Source organism: Paroedura picta, chromosome 5, assembly GCF_049243985.1.
Source record: "Paroedura picta isolate Pp20150507F chromosome 5, Ppicta_v3.0, whole genome shotgun sequence".
NCBI classification, from domain to species: Eukaryota; Metazoa; Chordata; class Lepidosauria; order Squamata; family Gekkonidae; genus Paroedura; species Paroedura picta.
This window is the reverse complement of record NC_135373.1, coordinates 17,194,719-17,216,397: the sequence shown is the minus strand read 5'-3', so window position 1 is coordinate 17,216,397 and position 21,679 is coordinate 17,194,719. Positions and strand designations below refer to the sequence as shown.

The 21,679-nt window shown below is 52.1% G+C and overlaps 1 protein-coding gene across 5 annotated transcripts in view; it reads right to left on the bottom strand.

The window, feature by feature from the left end:
* The window catches only part of ARHGEF1 (Rho guanine nucleotide exchange factor 1), a 53,126-nt gene extending 33,918 nt beyond the window's left edge, over nt 1–19,208 (bottom strand). For all 5 annotated transcript variants that reach the window (XM_077336702.1, XM_077336704.1, XM_077336707.1 and 2 more), the window contains exons 1-6: nt 18,824–19,208; nt 9,656–9,750; nt 9,239–9,322; nt 8,968–9,087; nt 8,303–8,401; nt 6,328–6,370 (exon numbers count right to left, since the gene is read on the bottom strand). In XM_077336702.1, the coding sequence (XP_077192817.1) occupies nt 6,328–6,370; nt 8,303–8,401; nt 8,968–9,087; nt 9,239–9,322; nt 9,656–9,750; nt 18,824–19,193 (811 nt within the window). In that variant the 5' untranslated portion in view covers nt 19,194–19,208. The remainder of the gene's footprint in view (nt 1–6,327; nt 6,371–8,302; nt 8,402–8,967; nt 9,088–9,238; nt 9,323–9,655; nt 9,751–18,823) is intronic.
* Between the last annotated feature and the right edge of the window lie 2,471 nt (nt 19,209–21,679).

Sequence of the window (21,679 nt, the reverse complement as noted above, 5' to 3'; positions counted from 1 at the left end):
AGATCAAATCGAGGGTATGTCCAGCCGGATGGGTGGGGCAGGCATCCGAGGGCAAATGAAGTGGCACGGTAGAACCACCACCCACCCCAAAAAACCTTCTATAGCTGGCAGCAAGGTCCCCCAAACTGCCAAGGGAGTCTAAGGTTGCAGTATAGAGGCAGGGGTTGGCAAACCACCTCTGATGGTCTCTTCCCCCAAACCAGAAATTGTTCTGGGTCTTTCCAAAAGGGACCACCAGGATCAGCAGAATACTGCCAAATTCGACACTCGGAGCTTCATTTCCTAACCCAGAGCCGAACTGCCGCTCTCCCCAAAGAGCCCGATCCAGATTCTCTCCTGCCGCCGGCTTCCCTGGGCCAACGCCCTCTCCCGGCCTGACCGCAAGAGCATCCCAGGAACTTTTCCAAACCCTCCGCTTTCTGCCTTCCCTTTCATGGTTCCCATCCCTAAAGTCTGGGGAAGAATTCCCGTTGCTATATTGGGATGGGGGAACCATGAAAATTCAGAATAAGCCTCAACAGCTGCTGCCCGCCCTCGCTGCTTTCCTGGCAGCCGGCCTGTGCGGTAAACATAAGCATCGGCCGGCCGGCCTGGCTTGAAAGGGGTCGGGGGATCTGGAGACTGTTTTGACAGGGCCCTTCCTCAGCAGTCTTGTGCAACGTGGCACGGCCGAGGAAAGATGCTTGAGCCCCATCCCTGGCCAAGAGGGGCAACAGACGCCACTGGCTTAACAGCAGCTGGCCCCAGCAACTTATTTACTCGAATTTTATAGTTGCCACTCGCCTAAAGGGTCTTGTGCCAGTTTACAATGTTAAAACCAATAAGGTCAAAAAACGTGCAAACCAGTAAGAAATATAAAATATTAACATATGTGGTTATCCCTGGCCCCGAAGAGACTAAATTTTTCAGCACTGACCCTGGCCTGGTGGAGCGCTCTCCCCAGAGAGGTCAGGGCCCTGTGGGTCTCCAGACAGTGCTCCAGAGACCGCAAAACAGAGCTCTTCCGCCAGGCCAGAAATAATCAGTCCAACATCCCTTGGATTTATATCCCGCCCTCTCACTAGAGAGAGAAGGAGCGCTCGCAACTGGAATACTAATCAATTGTAATTTTAATTTATGATGATTGTTATATGTGTATTGTAGTATGGAGCATGAACTGGTTTTAATGGTATTTTAATTAATTAATATTTTAATTAATAGATTAACTGTAATTTTATAGTTATTTTATATATTCTATAATTTATGTGAACTGTTCCAATTCTGCTCTGCAGGGAGGAACGGTATATAAAACATTATTACTACTACTACTACTACTACTACTACTACTACTACTACTACTACTACTACTACTAGCTTCAAAGCCCGTTCCTAAGAACGGGCCCTGAAAGGGTCCCCTCCCCTGGCCAGGCAGCTTAAGGTGGCCAACTCAAGTGGGGTGGGCGGGGGTTGGGCAGCTCATTAGCAGGGCCGAGACAGAGCTCCTTAGCAGGCAGTCAGCAGAACAGGAGGCCCTCATCAGCAGGCCCAACCTAGCAGGCCAAAAGGCCCTTGTTAGCAGGCCCTGCTTAGCAGGCCAAGAGGCCTCCATTAGCAAGCCCTCCACCACGAACCTTTGCCCAGGGCCCACTCCCCTTACCAGCTGCTGGCTTCAGACACTGAGGCGTCTGAGAGCAAAGAGGATAGGGTCCAGGGCCGGAGGGCAGGAGCCGCAGGGGCAGGGCCAATCAGGGCAAAGCTGGCTGCACCCTATTCCAACTTGGACAGCCGGACACGTCCCACCCCCTACGCTGTTTCATAAATATATAGAGGAACAACAATGGATAAGGATTATGCCGCCACTCCACCATTCAAGCAGCCCAAACATTAAAAGTTACCCTCCAAAGGCAAGCCTAAACAATTCAGTTTTGCACACCCTGCATAAACTAAACAAGTCCAGCAAGGCATGGGTGTCATCCAAGAATACATTCCACATGGTAGTGGGCTAGAGCCACAACTGAGAAGGCCCTTCCCCTGGAGACAGCTACCCAAGTCACCCTGGGGCCGGCAAGAAGCTCTTAGACGCTGACTGAAGGAAGCATGCAGGAGCAGGGTTGTAATGGGAGAGGGAGTCCCATAGGTATGACGGCCCCAGACCATTGAGGGCTTCAAAGGTTAACACCAACATCTCAAGTTGGAATCAAAAACAGAGCTGGCGTTTGCTGGCACAGGGCTCCCTCTCACCTGATGAAGAAGAGAATCTCTGCTATTTCTGTTTCATGAGGTCCCCGTCCATATTGTGGACTCATTGGTTTCTAGGGACCTCAAGTCATGGGGTAAGAAGAAGCTTTGGCCTGAGGTTTTGGAGAGATGCTGCTAGACAGGGAATGTAGGGGGAAATGGAAGGAAGGCCCATCTGCTCCAATATCCTGGATCACACAGTGGCCAGCCAGTTCATCTAGAAGTCCAACAACAGTGCAGAGAGGCCAAGGCCTTCATAAGAACATCAGAAAAGCCCTCCTGGATCAGACCAGGGGTCTATCCAGTCCAGCCTCCCATCTCACACAGTGGCCAACCAGTTCCTCTGGATGGCCAACAACTGAGCAGAGAGGCCAAGACCTTCCTAAAAACCTAAGAAGAGCCCTGCTAGATAGACAACAGAGGCCTTCCCTTGATGTTACCTCTTAGAATTGGGATTCAGAGGTTGACTGCCTCTAAACCTGGAGGTTCTCTTTCATCACCATGGCTGGTAGGCACTGACAGAGCTTTCCTCCATGATTCTGTCTCATTCCGCTTTTAAAAGTCCCAGGCTCTTCCTTCCTTCCTCCGAAGGAAGGTACTCCGGCCCATAATCATCATTGTTTCCCTCTTCTATGCTTTTTCCCAGCTCCACGGTGCTGAATTAATTTAGGGGCTTCATCCGACAGAACAGCTGAGAACTCAAAGTTGGCAAGGGAACTCCACAGCCGTCCCAAGCGGGAGACGTCCAGCACAGGAATCGCACACAGAGTCACGAGATGGGGAAACTCCCAGCCATCCTGCCAGCACCACTTCCATTCCAGCCCACGCACACCATTTCAGCATCTTAAGACAACCTCAGGCCAAAGGGCACAATTCCTAAGTGTGCTGCCAACTGACACCTTTTCTGGCACCTGCCAAGCATTTTTAGGCTTCTGATGGACTACTGAAGATTTGATTGGCTGTGCAGTTTTTTTTAATGGCTGCCGCCTCAGCACACAGATCGACACTATGTAACTGAAGTGACACTATGGCAACCATTTCAGGGCTGGCCATGCCTCCTGTAGCATCCATTTTCTGGCAGCTGCTCTGTTGCCACGACCAACCTACCCTGTCAGAATCATCAACCTGCCACGCCCCACAAAGCTTCGGATTTACTATTGAAGATTTGATTGGCTGCGCAGATTTTTTAAAATGGCTGCCATCTCAGCACAAGGTTTGGCCCTGTGTGACTGAACTGTGGCAACCATTTCAAGGCTGGCCCCTCCTCCTGTGGCAGCCATTTTGTGTCAGCTGTACCGTTGCCTGCTGTGTCAGAATTCCGAATTTTGGAAAATAAAACTTTTGCCCAGGAGGCTCCTAGAGAGAGCTATCTAGAGGCCTTTTATGATAGTAGGAGCCTCTTCTTTAAATCCTTTTTACCACCTTATAGTCCCTACGACAACATTATATTAGTGATGATGAATTTAATATCAGACCGCTGAGGAAGACCCCAAGAGGGGCTGAAATGCATTTGATCCTTTGTATTAGATCCCTTTATCCATTCGTCAATATATATTGGATCTGTGCAATTCTTAAATGTGCACATGAATAGTAATAAATATTGGTATTTTAACAGCTAGCATATTCTGCTGCTCAACCTCAAAGCTTGTATACACAGGTTGGGTTATTTTGCTTCCTCTTCTGTTGTTCACCAGTCCTTCGGGGACAGTAATATACTCTCAACCTAGCCTACCTCACAGGAGTGTTGTGAAGATAACATGGAGGAGAACTACGTAAGGCACTGGGGTGGGGGTAAGGCAGAGTAAAAATGAATTAATAAATAAAGCAGCGGTAGTCAAACTGCGGCCCTCCAGATGTCCATGGACTACAATTCCCAGGAGCCCCTGCCAGCGAATGCTGGCAGGGGCTCCTGGGAATTGTAGTCCATGGACATCTGGAGGGCCGCAGTTTGACTACCCCTGAAATAAAGGGAAGAAAAGTGTGCCATCTCAGAGGGATGACAGCGCACGATGTACAGAGATGGGGGGGGGGCTTCAGAGCTCTCCCCCTCATTTCAGAAAAACCTGTTTGTCTGCAAAACGCAGCTTCATACCCCAGCCACAAGATTCGGGTAACATTCACAACAAACCCAAGAGGTAGGTCTGTTTGTTTTTTAAGTACACTCCTGTCCTGTATCAGTGGCTTTATACCTGCTTCTCCCCCACCCCAAAGTACATAGCAAGACACACAGTTCTCTCTTTCACAGGAAACAGTGGCAGGATATGACCCGGTTTCATCACCCCCAAAGGAAAAAAAAAAGGGCCCACAGAGGGCGCTGCCATTACCCATCAAGGCCACAAGATGGCACTGTCAGAATGCAAACTTGCTCCCTCCCTGTGGCACCATGAAGGCCCAGCCTGGTCTTGGGCTCCAAGATGACCTAATCTCTTGGACAGAGGAGCAGGGAGGGAGAGGAGGCTCTTCCCCCACCTCCACCCCTGCCAATCTCCCAAGTCCTTTAAACTTCCAGCCTTTTGCACAATTCTACCAGCTGGGTGCAGTTCCCCCCCCCCCAGCAGCTGGTGGGGAAAGCTGTCGGGGTGGGGGAGCTACTGGCTCAGACGGAGAAGTGGGGTGAGGGACAGCCGCTGGATAAAAAGACCCACCCAGAAAGGAAGCTGAATAAAAACAGAGGCATCTCCCACCCCCTGGGAGACTGACCCCATTCATTGCGGCAGAAACTTTGATAGCTAGCTGCCCGCTCTCCGTGGAAGCCTCCAGCCAATTGCTCCCCAGCCCAAAACACGATGACTCAGCAACCAACGTAGCCCAGCCCACAAATGGTTCGTCCTTCTCCCCCCAGGAGCAGACCAGCCCAGGGGAAGATGCTGGGCGAAGAATCGGCAATTGCAGGGACAACAGTTAGATTTACAGCCAACAAGATTTTCGGGGGATGAATGAGCTTTCAAGAGTTATGGCTCCTCAAAAGGAGCGCTAACTCTTGAAAGCTTACACATGCTCAGTCGATGCCTGCGCCTCCCCTGCGATGTAGCGCCAAAGCACCCAACCCTGCTGCCTACGGCTCACGGCAGGTGCCTGACGTTCTGCTTCAAAACCGTTGTTTGCGGATGGAACTCTGTCAACCGTTTTTGCGGAATAAAAACCATAAAAAGCTAAGTGAGAAAAGGGTGAACCACAAAACGCAAACGTTCCGAGTTCTACAGGACCCCTGCAGCTTGCCTGCAGAAGTCAATCCAAATTCTGTGCAAAGGAAAACTGGATTCTGCACCGTGGAGTAATTCCAGTCACTGAACAAATTTGCCACGATTCCAGGGGTAGTCAAACTGTAGCCCTCCAGATGTCCATGGACTACAATTCCCATGAGCCCCTGCCAGCGGATGCTGGCAGGGGCTCATGGGAATTGTAGTCCATGGACATCTGGAGGGCCTCAGTTTGACTACCCCTGCTAAACTGCAGAATGCGTTCTCCTTGTGAGGAGGAGAGTCGATTCTCGACCCAGAGGAATGATGCACCAGCATAATCAAAATGCACAGTTTCCCCCAGCCGGTTGGCTTTGAATGATCACCAGGAAACATGTCGCCACAAGTGGCGTCCCCTCAAAGCCATTTGGGTGAGTTGCTGCTCATGAACACCGGAAGCCCTGCTCAGCAGCAGCCTGGAGCGACGCAGGGTCTGGCACTGCCCATTTCCCCCTTTTGAAATGACAGCAGTTCTGTTTTGCTCAGGATGTGAACGGCTATGTTCAGTAGGGGGAAAACACTGAGGGCACACTGGCCGTAGGGCCCCCAAATTTTATTTTTAAAAAAATAATGAAATGAATGCAGTGAAGAGGCCAGTGCCGAATTCTGCATTTGTGCAGAAGTGCAGAAGGCCAGGCGGCCCTGCGTGACTTCCCTCTCCCATGAGCTTTCTTAGAAAGTGCCTGCATGTCTCCGAGAAAGCCAGAAGCTAAATTAAGCAGAATACGGGAACAATCGTTCATTTGCACAACTTATTCCAGTTGCAAAATGCATTAGTGTGAAGAACACAAAAGTTGCTTCTGGGCCAGCCTTCCTGTTCTCCCACTCCCACCCCCACCCCCATTACGGCATTCTTCCCATTAGTGCTTACCCAGCTCAAACTGCACAGAGGTTGGGACAGGGACCCGCAGCAACTGCAGAGAGAGGGGGGAAAGGATTAAGAGAGATCGCTGACACCACCGAGCATGAACTGAAAAAGCTTTCCCAGGACAGAGAGGAAGAAATGGCTGCTGGCTCCATGGAGCCTCCCTTTTCGGCAGCAGTCTATCCCCGAGGTGCAGAGGCAGGAGCCCAGCTTGCAAACTTTCAGGAGGGCTTTGCTGATCCTTGGCCGAATTCACCCACAGAGCCTGTTTAAAGCGGACCACCACGCACACAAAGTGGTTTAGGCGCCAACTGAAAACAAGAGTCTGAAAAGAGCCTGAACTGAACATCCGGAAAAAACAGGGCCAAGGCTAATTATTTTATTACTCAGTATTTTTAAAAAATACCACCCAAAATTCCCAATGCTCTATCACTTCTGTGTATTTTGGGTCAGGGGTTTGGACACATCATACGATCAAACTCGCTAGAAAAATCATTAATGATCGGCATGGTCAGCAGCAAAAGGAAACGTGGTCGCCAAAGGATCCACTGGCTCGATACAATCAAAGCCGAAACAGGGTTAGAAACAGGGATGCCATGGCAAAGAATTTCCTATAGAATCACCAAGAGTCGGACACGACTGAACGGATGACATCATCATAATACATGTGTGATTTTAACCATCTTTAACAGCACTTTGCTGCTAAAATAACAGCTTAAGGGGTGGGTGGAGACTGGGCGTGGCCTGTCAGAGGCAGGGCCCAATTGGGATGCGTGAATTGGCCCCTGCCCTAGACGGACCATGCCCACTCAGGACTTTGGCCCAATCACTGGATCAGGGAGCCAGCTCCAGGCCGCTGCACCATTTTAAAGTGGCAGGGAATGCCGGGGGGAGGAGGGAAGGCTGTTTGTCTGTCTGTCTGTCTGCATGCCTGTTTGTCTTTCTCCCTGCCTATATGTCTGTCTCCAACCTCCCCCCCATGCTAGTGCCCCCTGTATTTACAGCTACAACAGGCTTTAATTCCAGTAACTGTATACATTCAGTAATATTATTGTGTTATTAAACATGGCAGATTCTCTTGGATGCTTTAGGATGCTCTTGGATGCTTTGGGCTGATCCTGCGTTGAGCAGGGGGTTGGACTAGATGGCTTGCATGGCCCCTTCTAACTCTTGATTCTCTTGAAGGGGCCTTTTTGGAGGATGAAACACTCTGGGAATTTTTTTTCTGGTATTCTTTAAAAAAAAACAAGTAATAAAATCATTTTACCTAATGAGCTTGTTGGTAACTGTTGCTTGGATCCTTTATACATCAATACACAAAAAAGAATTCTTACCAGACATGAGAGGCTGGTTAAATAAGCAGACGAGACGTGGGACAGTGACCAAACTTACACAGTAGATGCAGAATTCCAATGAATCAACATTGGAATTCAGAAGAAAATGGAGTCCAATATGAGATGACATTGAACAGCAGAAATTAAGATGAAAATAAATAATTGTTAGGCTGTTTATCCCAGGGATGGTCTTAACTGTGGCTTTCCAGATGGACTACAATTCCCATGAGCCCCTGCCAGCAGCATGGAAATGGGAACTGCAGTTCATGGACATCTGGAGAGCCACACTTTGGCTACTGCGATATATGCTAACTCTGGGGGAAATGCAGGTGGTATATGATATTAAGCTAACACAAAAGAACAAGATATGCATTGTCAAATGCCAGTTGGATTCTTCAAACAGCAGCTCTGGCATGCATATTTCTCTTTTTCTCTCTCTCTCTAAATAAACATTTCTTCCAAGAACAAAAACCACAGTAATTTTACCTTATTATGCATCATCATCCGAGGCCCTGCTTCCCCCTGCTTAGTGACTTGGGTGCTGGGGGCTTCTGAGCAGAACGAAGCCCGGGGTGGAAAAGCCAACCAAGTTTGCGCGAAGTTCCCAAAAGAAAAAGACAGGAAGAACCCCTTCGGGGCAAACTCACCCCTGCTTTATCCAAGAAGGTGTGGCAGAACTCCACAAACTGCTTCTTCCCTTCCTTGGGGCTCAGGTGCCGGATCAGGTCCACATGGAGGTAGCAGAGCTGCAGCAAAGGTCGAGAGAATTGGGGCCTGTGAACCTCCCAAAGCTAACATGGAAGAGGAGGTCAAGGCCTCGGAGGTCATGTCCCCTGCGGACCCTCCCTGTGTCCGATCGATGTGGCAGGCCCCTAACCCCAGGCAACCCTCAAAACCAGAAATGGAGGTGATGGGGGACAAAGAGACACCCAGTGCACGTGTGGGGAGATGGACAAAACACACAGAAGGGCAATCAAGAGACTTGGAGGGCTGGAGACCCTTCCCTATAAGGAATGGATGAAGGGTCTAGAAAAGAGACAACTAAGGTGGACATGATAAGCAGGGGTGGCTGAATTATGGCTACTACAATTCCCATGAGCCCCTGCCACAGCTCAGCCACTCACGTGATAGAGGTTTATCAAGTCTTGAATTGGATACAGAATGTCGACAAACACATTCGCTGGCAGGGGCTTATGGGAATTGTAGTCCATGGACATCTGGAAGGCCACAGTTTGACTACCCCTGATTTAGAGGGCCAGCCAGCAGGGCTGGGCCAACCACATGCCCAATGCGCATCTTGTGCATGCCTCACCGCAGGGCTGGAGTCAAACTGGAGCACCACATGCTGCAGGAAGACCATCAGGTAGGCAGGATGTTTCTTCAGGATCTCCAAGCTCTGAAACAAGCTGCTCTGAGTGTCCGGGTTCGGGACCTGGTGGGGAGGCATCGAAGACAATGGGTCAGCCCACCTTCTTCAACAGCCTCGGAGGCCTGCCCTCCTCCTTTGCTCAGCTCTCGCCCCACCCCACCAATCTCCCCCCCGCCTCCGCCCCTCTTCCCGTCCCCTCCCGACCCGGACTTACCAGTTCGATATCGTTCTCAAAGTCTTCATCTTCTGCCCCGATGATTGCTATCACCGACCCACTCTGGGTGCCAGGCACCGGGTTCTAGCAAGGATGGGAGGACAGGGACGCATGAGTGCAGTCCCCCCCAAAGTGACAGACACAACCCGGGCATTGCAACGAGTTAGCTGGTCTCTTTCCCTTGCCTTTTGAGTGCCAGCCAGCCTCCCATTCCAAAGTCTTTTCACCATCACCAGCTGACCAAAGCAGGGTGTTTCAGAGCGAGGCCACAGATGGGCCCTTTGCCCATCCTGGACACTTATATATTTATAATATGAATTTGCACCCCTTGGAATGTCGAAAGGAATTTCAGGGCTCCGATTTGGGGAACGTTCCCTTCAAACCACTTTCAAGCCCACCCACGCCCCCATTACTCACTCCGTTGTAGGCTTCCTCCAACTCCATCTTCCCCGCTGGGGAGGGGTCCCCAGGGGCAGGGTCAAGGGGTCCAAAAGGTCTGTCTTCACATACACCTGCAGATGACACCCAAAGGGACAGTTCACTGCTGGGCTCCTGCCCAGCCTCCCTTTTGGAAATCCTCCCCGCGACTTCTCAGGATCGTCTTTCCCCCAAAATTAACTTTCCATTGGATCCTCTGGAGAGTTTATTTATTTCAGGTGTGCCCTCGCCCTTTTCTCCCCAGCAGGCTACCCAACGCAGCTCATGCCATGCTCTTCTCTTCAGTCTTAACCTCACAACGGCCCTGCAAGGTAGGGCATGGAGTGGGGATTCCAAACTGGCATTCCCAGATCTTCCTCCCGCACTGGGGAACGATCGGCCTAAAGGTCAGCAAGGTGCAGATGGAGAGCACGTTGCCAAAACCCTTGAATGGGGTTATCAAGCCTCCTCCCCCCCCCCGTGTGGAAGTGCATGCCTATGGACAGAACAAGAGGAGCCACCAGCAGTCCAGTGGCAGCCAGTCTGGCCAGGCCTAACTGCAAACTGAAGGTTAATTCTTCATCAGGAAGTCAAGCTAGAATTCAGGGGTAGTCAAACTGCGGCCCTCCAGATGTCGATGGACTACAATTCCCAGGAGCCCCTGCCAGCATTCGCGCTAGCTGCTTCAGGTGCGAAAGGCCGCTTTGGATGACGAAGCGCCCGACCCTGGTCGGCCCTGGATTTGAGACCTCCAAGAAAGTGCAGGGCTGCTACACAGAGGCCGGTGACGGCAAACCCACCAACGAAGGTCTCTTGTCTTGAAAACTCCATGGCAGGGGTAGTCAAACTGTGGCCCTCCAGATGTCCATGGACTACAATTCCCAGGAGCCCCCTGCCAGCGAACGCTGGCAGGGGGCTCCTGGGAATTGTAGTCCATGGACATCTGGAGGGCCGCAGTTTGACTACCCCTGCTCCATGGGGTCTCTATAAGTTAGGGGGGACTCAAGTGGGTTCTTTCCACCCTCCACCCGCACAGCTCTTTTGTAAAAGAAAGAAGACATAAAAGAAGTCCAGACTCTCCTCCCTGATCTCTGGCTTGTCACGTGGCAGAAATGTGGCCACACAGCCTGCAATGTGACGGTTCAGACACAGGTATACTATGTTGGGCAGATCCAAGCAGAGGCCGGGGGGGGGGGGGGCTGCTAAAATTTAATCTCCAGCAGAGAAGATAAGAGCAGGGGGGAATTCTGGGTTGGCCCCCCTCTAGTAGGAATCAAAGATTGCTCAGTTTGCAAGAGGCCAGCTCAGCTTTTCCAGAGCTCAGTTTTCTTTCACATAGAGAAGCATTCAAGCTAGCAAGACTGGCTCCCCCCCCCCCACTTCCCCACCGTTCTCTCTTTCCCCAATTACTCAGAAATTCCTAACCAAGGTAGAGGTATCGCGGGGGCATGAATGCTGCCTCTCTGTCACCTACAAAGAAGCTTCACAGAACGGCGCAAGCAGGCTAGCAATCGGCACTCCCTGCAGACGGCTGACTCACAGAGGGCACTGCGCCAACGGACTGGCGTGAGGGCAGGCAGGGTGGGGACCTGCGTTTCATGGGGGGGGATATGTATCCCGGGGGGGGGGCTGCAATGACTCACAGGGTTCCAGGGACAAACCAAATGGCCCTTTGCCCCCCTAAATACAAATACATGTTATCCCCCTCCCATTAGGTAGGAGCTTAAGCAAATCTGAACCTAATCCCAGAAATTCGTTGCACCAAAAACCAATAGGGTATCAGAGCCAATGGATGGATGCTGAGGGGGTTGCTCTTTGGAGCCCCCTACTGGGGAACAATGCAAACTGCTCCTCAGCGCCTGTTTTTGCTCCTGCAGGCCCTCTAGTGGGAGAATAACAACAATGCACTTGGCATCAAATTAAAAGGTCCTTTCATGGCATATTCAAACCAGGCTCACCCCCCTGTGATGAGTGGGGATGGATTCCAGGAGACTGCACCCTTTCTCCGCTCGCAAGCAGCCAACAGAAATATTGACGGAGAGGCCCATGCCGGTAAATGTTTATGAGGACTAGTCACTTTAATGGTCAGGTTGGCAAAGATGATTAATAGAAGAAGAGTATTTTTTTTAAAACCCCGCTTTTCACAACCCGAAGGAGTCCCAAAGCGACTTGCAAACACCTTTCCCTACAACAGAGACTCTGTGAGGTAGGTGGGGCTGGGAGAGCTCTGAGAGAACTGCTCTGGTCGAAGGGAACTGGGACTAGCCCAAAGTCGCTCGGCTAATAACAGACCACGGGAATTATTACTGAAGGCATCCCCAGCTTTTACTGCAACACCTTCACTTTATAACCCACTTTCTGTATGGTTCACAGTACAGCTTGCCTCGGCTAACTTGCTGTATGCACTGTTCAGCATGGTTCGGCTGCATCGGCGATCACCGAAGCCCAAGATGGCCAGAGCTGTGGCACGCCGCCACCACCCCTCCTCTCCACGCCACGGCCCTGACTTCCTATGCACCGCTTTGGGATTTGGTGATCACCAAGGCGGCCGATCCGCACCGAACCGTACAACCCTAGTTGCTTTATTATCTCTGACTGCTCTATGTAACATCCTCTAATCCTCCTTGAGTCCTGTCAAGACGATAAATCAAGTAAACATAGAGAACAACAAGGCACAACCAGAGAGTTTAGCCAGCGTAACTTCCGCCCAAGGAACGCCTCCCTCCCTGTTCCCTGTTCCCTGTTCCTCCAACACGGCTATGAAATAGGCAGAAATCCAACAGGTGCCCCGACATCACATCTCCAGATGGTGAGAAGATGCACTTGCATGGAATTCCTTCCTGACATGCTGTTGTCGCAGCGGAGATTCTGTATTTGGCGCATCAATGCAGGAGAAGGAACCGGGATCATCTGTCAAAGCTCTCCATCCCACATCTCACGTTGTACGTCACACAGACTGAACCGTCGAGGTTGCGAGAGAAATGGGCAGGCGTGACGTTTTCCCGGGTGTGGCGGTGAGAAACCCACGCCCCTCCTTCGTCCATGAAAAATCAATGGGGAGCTTACATGACAGGGTCATTTTATGCATGAGATGCGCAAGGGATAAGCAAAAAACGACAACCCCATTATTCAGCGAGCCCAAATGGGGACAGGGCGGGGCGACAGAGGCCAGAAAAACAAATGCAGGTGACGGACGGCAGGGAGCAGTTGTGCCAGTGGCTGACACCATTCATTCATGAATATACAAGATCTCCCTTCTCAGGTTCAGAACCAGGACAAGCCAGCCACACAACTTCCTCGTAGTTTCCCTCCCTACCGAGAGGCCAAACAGGAAGTGATGTCACAGCCCTTCCTCCCAAACACCTGCAGGCTGAGGAAGAGAAGAGCCCCGGGCCAGAGCACCTGCGTTTCCCCTTTTTTGTCTTCCTTTCTGGACAAAAGGGGGATCTCCACTCAGCCGAGTTTCTGAAACAAAGGAGCAACCAGCTAAATATCTACAGACAGCACTGACTTCCTGCAGTAGGAAGTGACACAAGTGCAGCCACGCGCGTGCGGGCGTCTGCAAGCACAAGCACCAGTCACAGAGCAAAGGGAGACGCACAAATGCATGGCTGCAAGAAGAACCACCGGGACTGGCTGCATGTGGAAGAGGAGTGGGGAATCGAACCTGGTTCTCCAGATTAGAGGCTGCCAGTCTTAACCACGACACCAAGGTGGCTCACAAAAGCTTAAATATGTTTGGGCTTTTTCGTTTGGAGAAATGGCGACAGAGGGGGTGACATGATGGAAGTTTATAAAGATATGCCTGGGGGAGATGAGGTAGAGACAGAAGTTCTATTCCAAGAAATGAATGAGAAGCAAGCTTAGAACAGATCAAAAGAAGACCTTCTTCACTCAAAGAGTCATTAAGTCATGGAATTCACTGCTGCTGAAATTGGTTGCGGCTACAAGAGGGCATTGGAGAAACATCTGGAGCAGAGCCAGAAGAGATAGATGGAAACCAGGAGTGCTCTGCCTTCTTGGGGCTTGGGGGGATCAACAGTGGGAGGGATTCAAGCCTTGCTGGTGGATCTCCTGATGGCCCCTGGAGTTTTGGCCACTGTGTGACACCAAGTGTTGGCCTGGAGGGACCATGGGCCTGATCCAACATGGCTTCTCTTATGTTCTTATGTCTTCGGCAGTGATGTTCTGTCTCTTTACCTGGGGGAGGGCAACAGTGGGAGGGCTTCTGCCCCACTAGTGGGCCTCCTTATGGCCCCTGGGTTTGGGCCACTGCATGACACAGAGCGTTTGACTGGGTGAGTTGCTGGGCTAATCCAACATGGCTTCTCTCATGTCCTTATGAAGCAAAAGGCAGGCTGTGGTGAGCCCTGAGGATCTTCTGAACATGGGAGGTTCCACTGAGCCTCATAGCTTTGAAATCTCCAACCTTGGTGTATGCCTTCCGCACTCCAATTACAGATTGGGTGCAGATTCTCGAGCTCTCATGTTGTTGCGTCTCCCACTAACTCCGACTTCGACCCCTGGGGAGGACCACCCCACCCACCTCTGTCTTTGGGAGAAACCCCCTTTACTCACCCAGCCAGTCCCCGAATCCTTCCCTCCCCTCCCCCCTTCCAGTCATTCACATGCCAGTGGGCACTCCTGCTTCCGGCTGCATTTCTCCTGCCCTTTGGACATCTGCCTGCAATTCCTCTTCCAGCTGTTGGGAGCAGGAAAAGTTTTGTAGGAGAGGAGAGCCCTCACACAGGCTGAAATAGGGGAGAGGGTTGCACAGGTACAGTCGGTTCTAGGTCCATCAAGCCATTTCCTTCAGACCGAGCTCACATCGGATCGACCACCCCACCTCCCTCCCCCAGGAGCAAACCCAGATTTTCCAAGGCACAGAGACTATGGTGGCGAGCTCTGATTCTGGAAGTACCTGGACATTTTGGGGGCCGGGGACCCAAGGAGGAGGGCGGGGTTTGGAAAGGAAAAGGACCTCAGTCAGAATACCCAGAGTCCACCCTCCTAAGCAGGTACGCTCTCTCATCAGTGGTTGTAGCAGGAGGAAAGCAAACCTACAAGAGACCAACCAAGCGGCTTTAAAGGGCTTGTGTCCAACTTCTAGAAATGCACTGGTGGGCCCAGGAGGCACGCCTGCCCTGCTACTCCCCGCCCCTATCCAGATCAGCATTCACTTCCCAGCTTCTGTTTTTGCTTTCTTGCTTAAATCTTAGAGGTCATCCAAATGGACAAGAGGAAGGAGAAAACAGAGCCCTGGGCAAAGGTCCAAAGAAGCCATCCCAGGTCACCTCACACGACCCTTGGGACACTCGGTGGACACGTGAATGATCATCCTATATGGTTGTCAGGGACTTTCGACTCCAACAAGCCAGCATCGTGCATCCCCTGGGGACCCAGCTCCACGGATACATCCCGGAGGATAATTCTGTCTCGGTGCCCTTCTTTCTGCAAGCCCTCGCACACTGAGGGATAGGCAGAGGCCCAGACACGCTGCCATTTCCTGCAGGGACCCCCCCCCTCCCCGTTTGAAACCTGCTGCCTTTCGTTCTCTCACTTTCCTTTGTTGGTGACCTCCCTGTTGCAACCTGGACTGCATGCTCCTTGGGGCAGGGCCTCTTTAGCCATCTCACGCTGCTTGTCGAAGAAATACTGCACAGGCCACCTTGGAAGACATTCCCCCCTTCTCCCATACACAAGCAAAGGCCAGGGCTCAGGGGCTCAGGGGCAGAGCCTCCGCTTGGCATGCAGAAGGTCCCAGGTCCAATCCTGGCATCTCCTGTTAGAAGCACCAGGCAGGACATGATGGGAAAGACCTCCGCCTGAGACCCTGGAGAGCCAGGAAGTGGGGCTGGAGCTCAGTGGCAGAGCCTCTGCTTGGCACGATGGTCTGATTCAAGGAAGATTCATGCGTTCATGTGTAGGAGGGAAAGCCTCTTCTAAGAGCATAGTTCAGGGGTAGTCAAACTGCGGCCCTCCAGATGTCCATGGACTACAATTCCCAGGAGCCCCCTGCCAGCGAATGCTGGCAGGGGCTCCTGGGAATTGTGGTCCATGGACATCTGGAGGGCCGCAGTTTGACTATCCCTGGCATAGTTGCTATATGGCCAGTTTAAAAAGAAATGAAGCATGCTGTTCACTTCCCTGCTCTTGTTTTATTCAGTTTTATGCAGATGTAATCCATTGCCTGTGACCTTAATTTGCACGCCTTTCTTGGTGCAGTTTAGTGTAGTGGTTAGGAGCACCAACTTCTAATCTGGTGAGCCGGGTTACATTCTCCACTCCTCCACATGCAGCCAGCTGGGTGACCTTGGACTAGTTACTGTCCTGACAGAGCTGTTCTGACCAAGCAGTAATATCAGGACTCCCTCAGCCTCACCTCCCTCACAGGGTGTCTGTTGTAGGGAGAGGAAAGGGAAGGCGACTGTAAGCCGCTTTGCAACTCCTTTGGGTAGAGAAAAGTGGCATACAAGTACCAACTCTTCTTCTTCTAGGCCTGGGTGTCATTTATAGAGGTCATCAGGAACAAGTATGATGGGGCTTGGGGACCAGCAGTCTGACTCCATATTTTAAGGCCTACTCTAATCAGTAGAGGTTCTTCCCCAAGCCCCACTATCCGAAACACCGGGGACCAAACCTGGGGCCTTCTGCAGGCCTAGCAGATGCTCTGCCCCTGAGCCACTGTCCTTCCCCTGAAATGGAACCTAAGAAGACACCTCAGACCAAGGCGGAACAATAGATGATCTAGCCCAGTATTTCCTGCTCTGACTGATCATTCCCAAGCACAGAAAGAAAGATCTTTCCTAACCACCTGAGAACTGAGATCCTTTACCTGAGGATGCTCGGGATTCAACCTGGGACCTACTTCACAAATGCCAGCAGCTCTTCTCCTGACTTTCTCCCGCACGGAAACATCTCCTGTGTAGCCATGCAGCTGACACGCATTTCCACAGGAGGCAAAAATCCACGCGCCTGTTCTGACTGTGTGTAGCCTGGCCCTCTGTGCCAGGGATATCACGGAAAGAAATGCCTCATCTCTGCACATACAGCACACTGCTCATGCACACACCCCAAGGTCTTTGCAAATTCTAGTCTTCCTTCCACACCCGCTCCAATAACAACCCTCTGCAGAAACAAGGAGCTTATTATTCCAACGGGAGGCCTGTTTTGCCCCCTGCCGATTTCCCTCCCACCCCTGGATGCCAGGATTTACCCTCGGGCGGTGGTCGGTCGCACATCTACTGCTTCACACCAACTATTAATCTGACGGGTCATCAAATGTGCACCAGACCAACGGAGAAAGGAAGGGCAGCACAGCTCCGGCCGAGGCTCATTTTTCGAGTGGGGCAGACCAGAGGCAGAGGGGCAGGCCAAGGTGATGACAGAGGCTGATTTGAGGCTGGGATCTCCTTGGAGCGGTTCCACAAACCACCCCGCGCCTGGCATGCGCTCCAGGATTGACCTCACAGTCCCAAGATGCAGCTTCGGCCTCCGTGGCCGGAAGAATGTCTGGCATGCAAAAACCGTCTCTGCGGGCAGCTTAAGCGAGGAGAGAATAGGAAGGTGGCAAAGGGACAGACACGGCCTGCAGGGGGCGCCAGGTCCCAGGTCAGTCCTAGGTAAGGCCGACCAGTCAGTCCTGTATTCCAAAAAACGCCCCCATGGGAGAGGATTTCAGGTGACCCACAAGTCAGATGCCTGTCACTTGTCTCTCAGTTTTTTTCTAAAAAGTTTTGCCTCCCTGTTTTCAAGTTACGGGGGAAGTTTGAAAGAGAAAGTTAGCCTCACTCACACACACACATATACACAGAGAGTGTTCACACTGTCTCTAGATCTGGGGTAGTCAAACTGTGCCCCCCCAGATGTCCATGGACTACAATTCCCATGAGCCCCCTGCCAGGGGCTCATGGGAATTGTAGTCCATGGACATCTGGGGGGGGCGCAGTTTGACTACCCCAGATCTAGATGTACGGCTTAGTGCTCTGAAGGATGTTTATTCCGCATTCACATACACCTCTGATGGCAGAGTTGACACACAAATGCATAAAATCAACACCCAAGATTTGTTCCGGTCCATCTATCCAGGATCCTGGCCAAGATGAGGCTTCCCCACCAGGAGGAAAAAACCAAACTGTTGTGGGGAGGTGTGGGGGGGGGAACAGGTCAAGAGGACATTCGGTACATTAAATTTCACCACGGAGCCCCAAATTCAATACCGTGGATTCACCCACCTTTCAAAATACAGACACTCTCCCTGATTTTGAACACGGAAACAAACTCTCATGTGCCATAGCTCAGAGTTTCCCACCATGGGGTTCCCCTGACCCCCAAATAAGGCCTGTAAAACTGATCTCCACAGTTTTCTCCATTCAGGCCTAGCCCCGGTTTCCCCCCTTCTTTCAAGTGGGTCTATCACCATAGAGGTAGATTAGGACCTGGGGAGGGTCAGTACAACAACCAGGTTGGGAACCCCTGTGGCCAACCAAGAAAACCCCATTGTCTTATCCCTCAAACCCCTGTGAAGGTTATGATTCCATTCACTGCTTAAGGTTGTTGCCCCCATCACCCCCCTCCCCCCCCCCCCAGTTCTCTGTGACCATAATCCCCCGAATTTCAAGGCGCCTCCCCCGGTTCGTCAGAAATCTGAATCCATCCCCTTTTTTTGAGCCTTCCAAATCGGATCCTCAAGCTAGAGAGCGAACCGCCTGCAGACCGGGCGCCCCAACGGCAGTGCTCAAGCCGAGAACGGCCCAGAAGAGCATGTGCAGAGCGCGATTCTCCCCAAGGCGACGTAGGCTGCAGACAAGCCTTCCGGAACCATTGCCCCCGCCTCCCCCGGAACTGTGCTGGGGAACTAAAGCAAGGGGGGGAGGGATGCGTTTTTGCGCATCGCTGCGCGGGGCTGCGAGTTTTTTGCCCCGCCGGCGCCGCTCCAGGGGCGCCGGGACACAGGTGCCGGCCCGATCTCGGGTTCCGACGCAGCTCGGCTCCGGGCCGCCAGCGCCGACCCACACCGCGGCCGAAGGCGGAGGCGCCCGAGCCGCGCTCCTCTCGCGCAAACGCCCGCCGTGGGGAACCTTCCCTCCCTCCCTCCCTCCGCGCAGCATTCCCACGGTCCGCTCGCCTCCGTCGGAACGCGCGGGGCGGATGGCGGGCTGGGCTCACCTGGCGGGCTGGATCGAGCCTTCCGCGGGCCCGGGACGCGGCGGGCTGGGCTAGGCGGGCGGGCTGGGCTGGCTGGCGGGGTTTCCTGTTGCTTTCGGGGAGGGGTTGGACCGGGGAGGGGACGGGAGGCAGGAAGCCGCCTGCATTTTCCGGATCCCTCCCCACTGCCGGTCTCCTCCTCCTCTTCCCCCAGCCCGGTCCCTCCCCTCGCCTCTCCTCCAACCTCCTCGCCGTGCCCAGAAATGCAAGCGGGGAAGGGAGGGATCGGGGCCGCCCGAGGGAGCACGATAAGCGAAAAGAGCCTCTCTCTCTCTCTCTGCGGGGAGAGAGAGAGGAGAGGACGCAAGTTTCGTGCAAGGGCAGTTTGCATTCTCCGCGGAAACTGCGAGGAGGAGTTCCACGGCCAGCTTTGCGATCCCTTGCCACAGGAGCCGAGCTGGAGACCTATTCATTCGTTGCAGTAAAAATATTTTGATGACCAATTAAAAGCAACAACCCTGCGACTTCGGCCTCAATCCTGCATGGGCGGATTCGAACCCACCGCTTTGGGGATCCCCGCCCTGAAAGGCTTGGCCTGGGCTACACTGATTGGGGAAGCAGGCTACAGTTTCCCTCAGGGGCTGCTTCGGTACCTCTGCGTGCAATAAGAACTTGGAACTGGGGGCAAGGCGCAGTATTTATAGATCGTTAGTCAGTTGGAAACTGTTCAGAGGATTGCTTAAAATGTAAGTATTCCAGAAAGAAAAAGACAACAACCTCTGTGCGAAACAGAGAAAAACAACATAGTTAATAACTAGAGTGAATAAAACAAGCTGAAACTAAGAGCCATTTTTTTATCCTCCTTTCTTAATAGGGCCACCCCCCCCACCCCCCCATACACAGGAAGCAGCCTTATAATGAAATTGTCTACTCCAGGGGTAGGGAAACTGCGGCCCTCCAGATGTCCATGGACTACAATTCCCAGGAGCCCCCTGCCAGCGTTCGCTGGCAGGGGGCTCCTGGGAATTGTAGTCCATGGACATCTGGAGGGCCGTAGTTTGACTACCCCTGGTCTACTCAGTCCACCAAGGTCAGTTGCCTACTCAGACTGGCAGCCACTCTCCAGGCCCTGGAGTCCAGGGTCTTTGGAGTTGCCTACACCCTGGCCCTTTAAACTGGTGATGCCGTGGATTGCACGGCCCTTCTGCATGCCAGGCACATGTCGTGCTAGAAAGCCCCAGCCTTTCCAACACCGTGTAATGACCAAGGAACATCTATGCTGACCTTTATCCTCTCAAAAGAACGAAACCTTTTCCGGTCTACGATTAAGGCAGATGCACCCACAGAGCCTCAGCCTCCTGGGCTGATGTCTCTCTGTGAACCTCAAAGGTGCTGAAAATGGAGTCGCCCTGACATGGAGAACCAACATCAGGGACTGAGAGGAGATGGATGGAGCAAAGTTGATACCCCAGGAGCAAAACCAGAGGCACCAACGGTGTCTGTGCGCCCTTTCATCTTGGGCCTACCCCACAATTTAAGACCTCTTAGACCAGAAGTGGCCAAACTGTCTCTCCAGATGGCCGTGCACTACAATTCCCATGAGTCCCTGCCAGCTAGGGCTCATGGAAATTGTAGTCCATCGTCATCTAGAGAGCCATTGTTGGCCACCCCTGTTCTAGACCATCTTGATCCTCAACTGGATAGGCCGGGTTAGTCTGCTCTTGTTAGATCTGAGTTTCAGGTGAGTCGCCATGTCAATCTGAAGCAGTAGAACTAAGTCCAGGGGCACCTTAAAGACCAACTTTGTATTCAAGGTGTGAGCTTTCTTGTACACGCACAGTTCCTCAGACACAATGAAATAGGAATGACAAGTGCACACATACAGGCAGAGGGTGAGCAGTAAATCTGTACACAGCGTAATGAAGGGGATCCATTTTAATTGTGCCTGAGGAGCGATGCATGAACATGGAAATTTACACCTTGAATGAAACATTGTTGGCCCTGAAGGTGCTGGTGGCCTCAAATTTTGTTCGATCTTGAAAGGTAAGTAGGGTTGGTGGAGGGACCTTCAAGGAAAAACAAGGTGGTGAGGCAGAGGTGGACCATGGCAAGCCATCTCTGAATGGCCTTCAAACCCTAGCAGGGGTGGCCAAACTGTAGCTCTCCAGATGTCCATGGACTGCAATTCCCATGAGCCCTTGTTAGCACTTATATCCTCGCTTCTTATTTAAAATATGTACAAAGGAGGAGCCACGCAGAAATAGGACTAAAGAATGGGGAGAAAGTTGGGCATATAAATATCTCAATGCTGGCGATTCCATCTCCCAACTTCGACTCACTGAGTAGCACTGGGTCCCTCTGCTGGTGAAGTAGAGACATTAAACCTTTCAATTTCAGGATGTGGCTGCATCCGCTTATTGCAGGGTCCGCTGCAGGCTCCCTAAGAAGGAAATGTTTGTTCTCTCATCTTTCTTGGTGTACTCAGGCCCAGTTTACAGCTCTGTGGAACCCGTAGCACCAGAGACAGTTTAAGATTTGTGGGGCCTCAGCAAAGCACGACTGGCCCCACAACTGGACCTTTGGAAGCAACCCGCAGTTTCATTTTGCTGAAAATATTTCTTGAACCTTGACAGGACATGCAGGTGCAATGCCCCAATATCTTACTTACGCAACTTGTCCACACGCATGCTCAATGAGCATGCCATCTTCATTTACTGGGCATGCAAATCAACCTTTTTTTTGTGCTTGCAGTCCACAAGCCACATAAGTACGAAGACCCCCTGACAATCACAGTGTGAAGGCCCCCTAACTGTATAGCACTGCAGGGGCCCTGGAAAAGCAGGGGCCTGTGGCATGTGTTGCATGTGCTACTAGGAT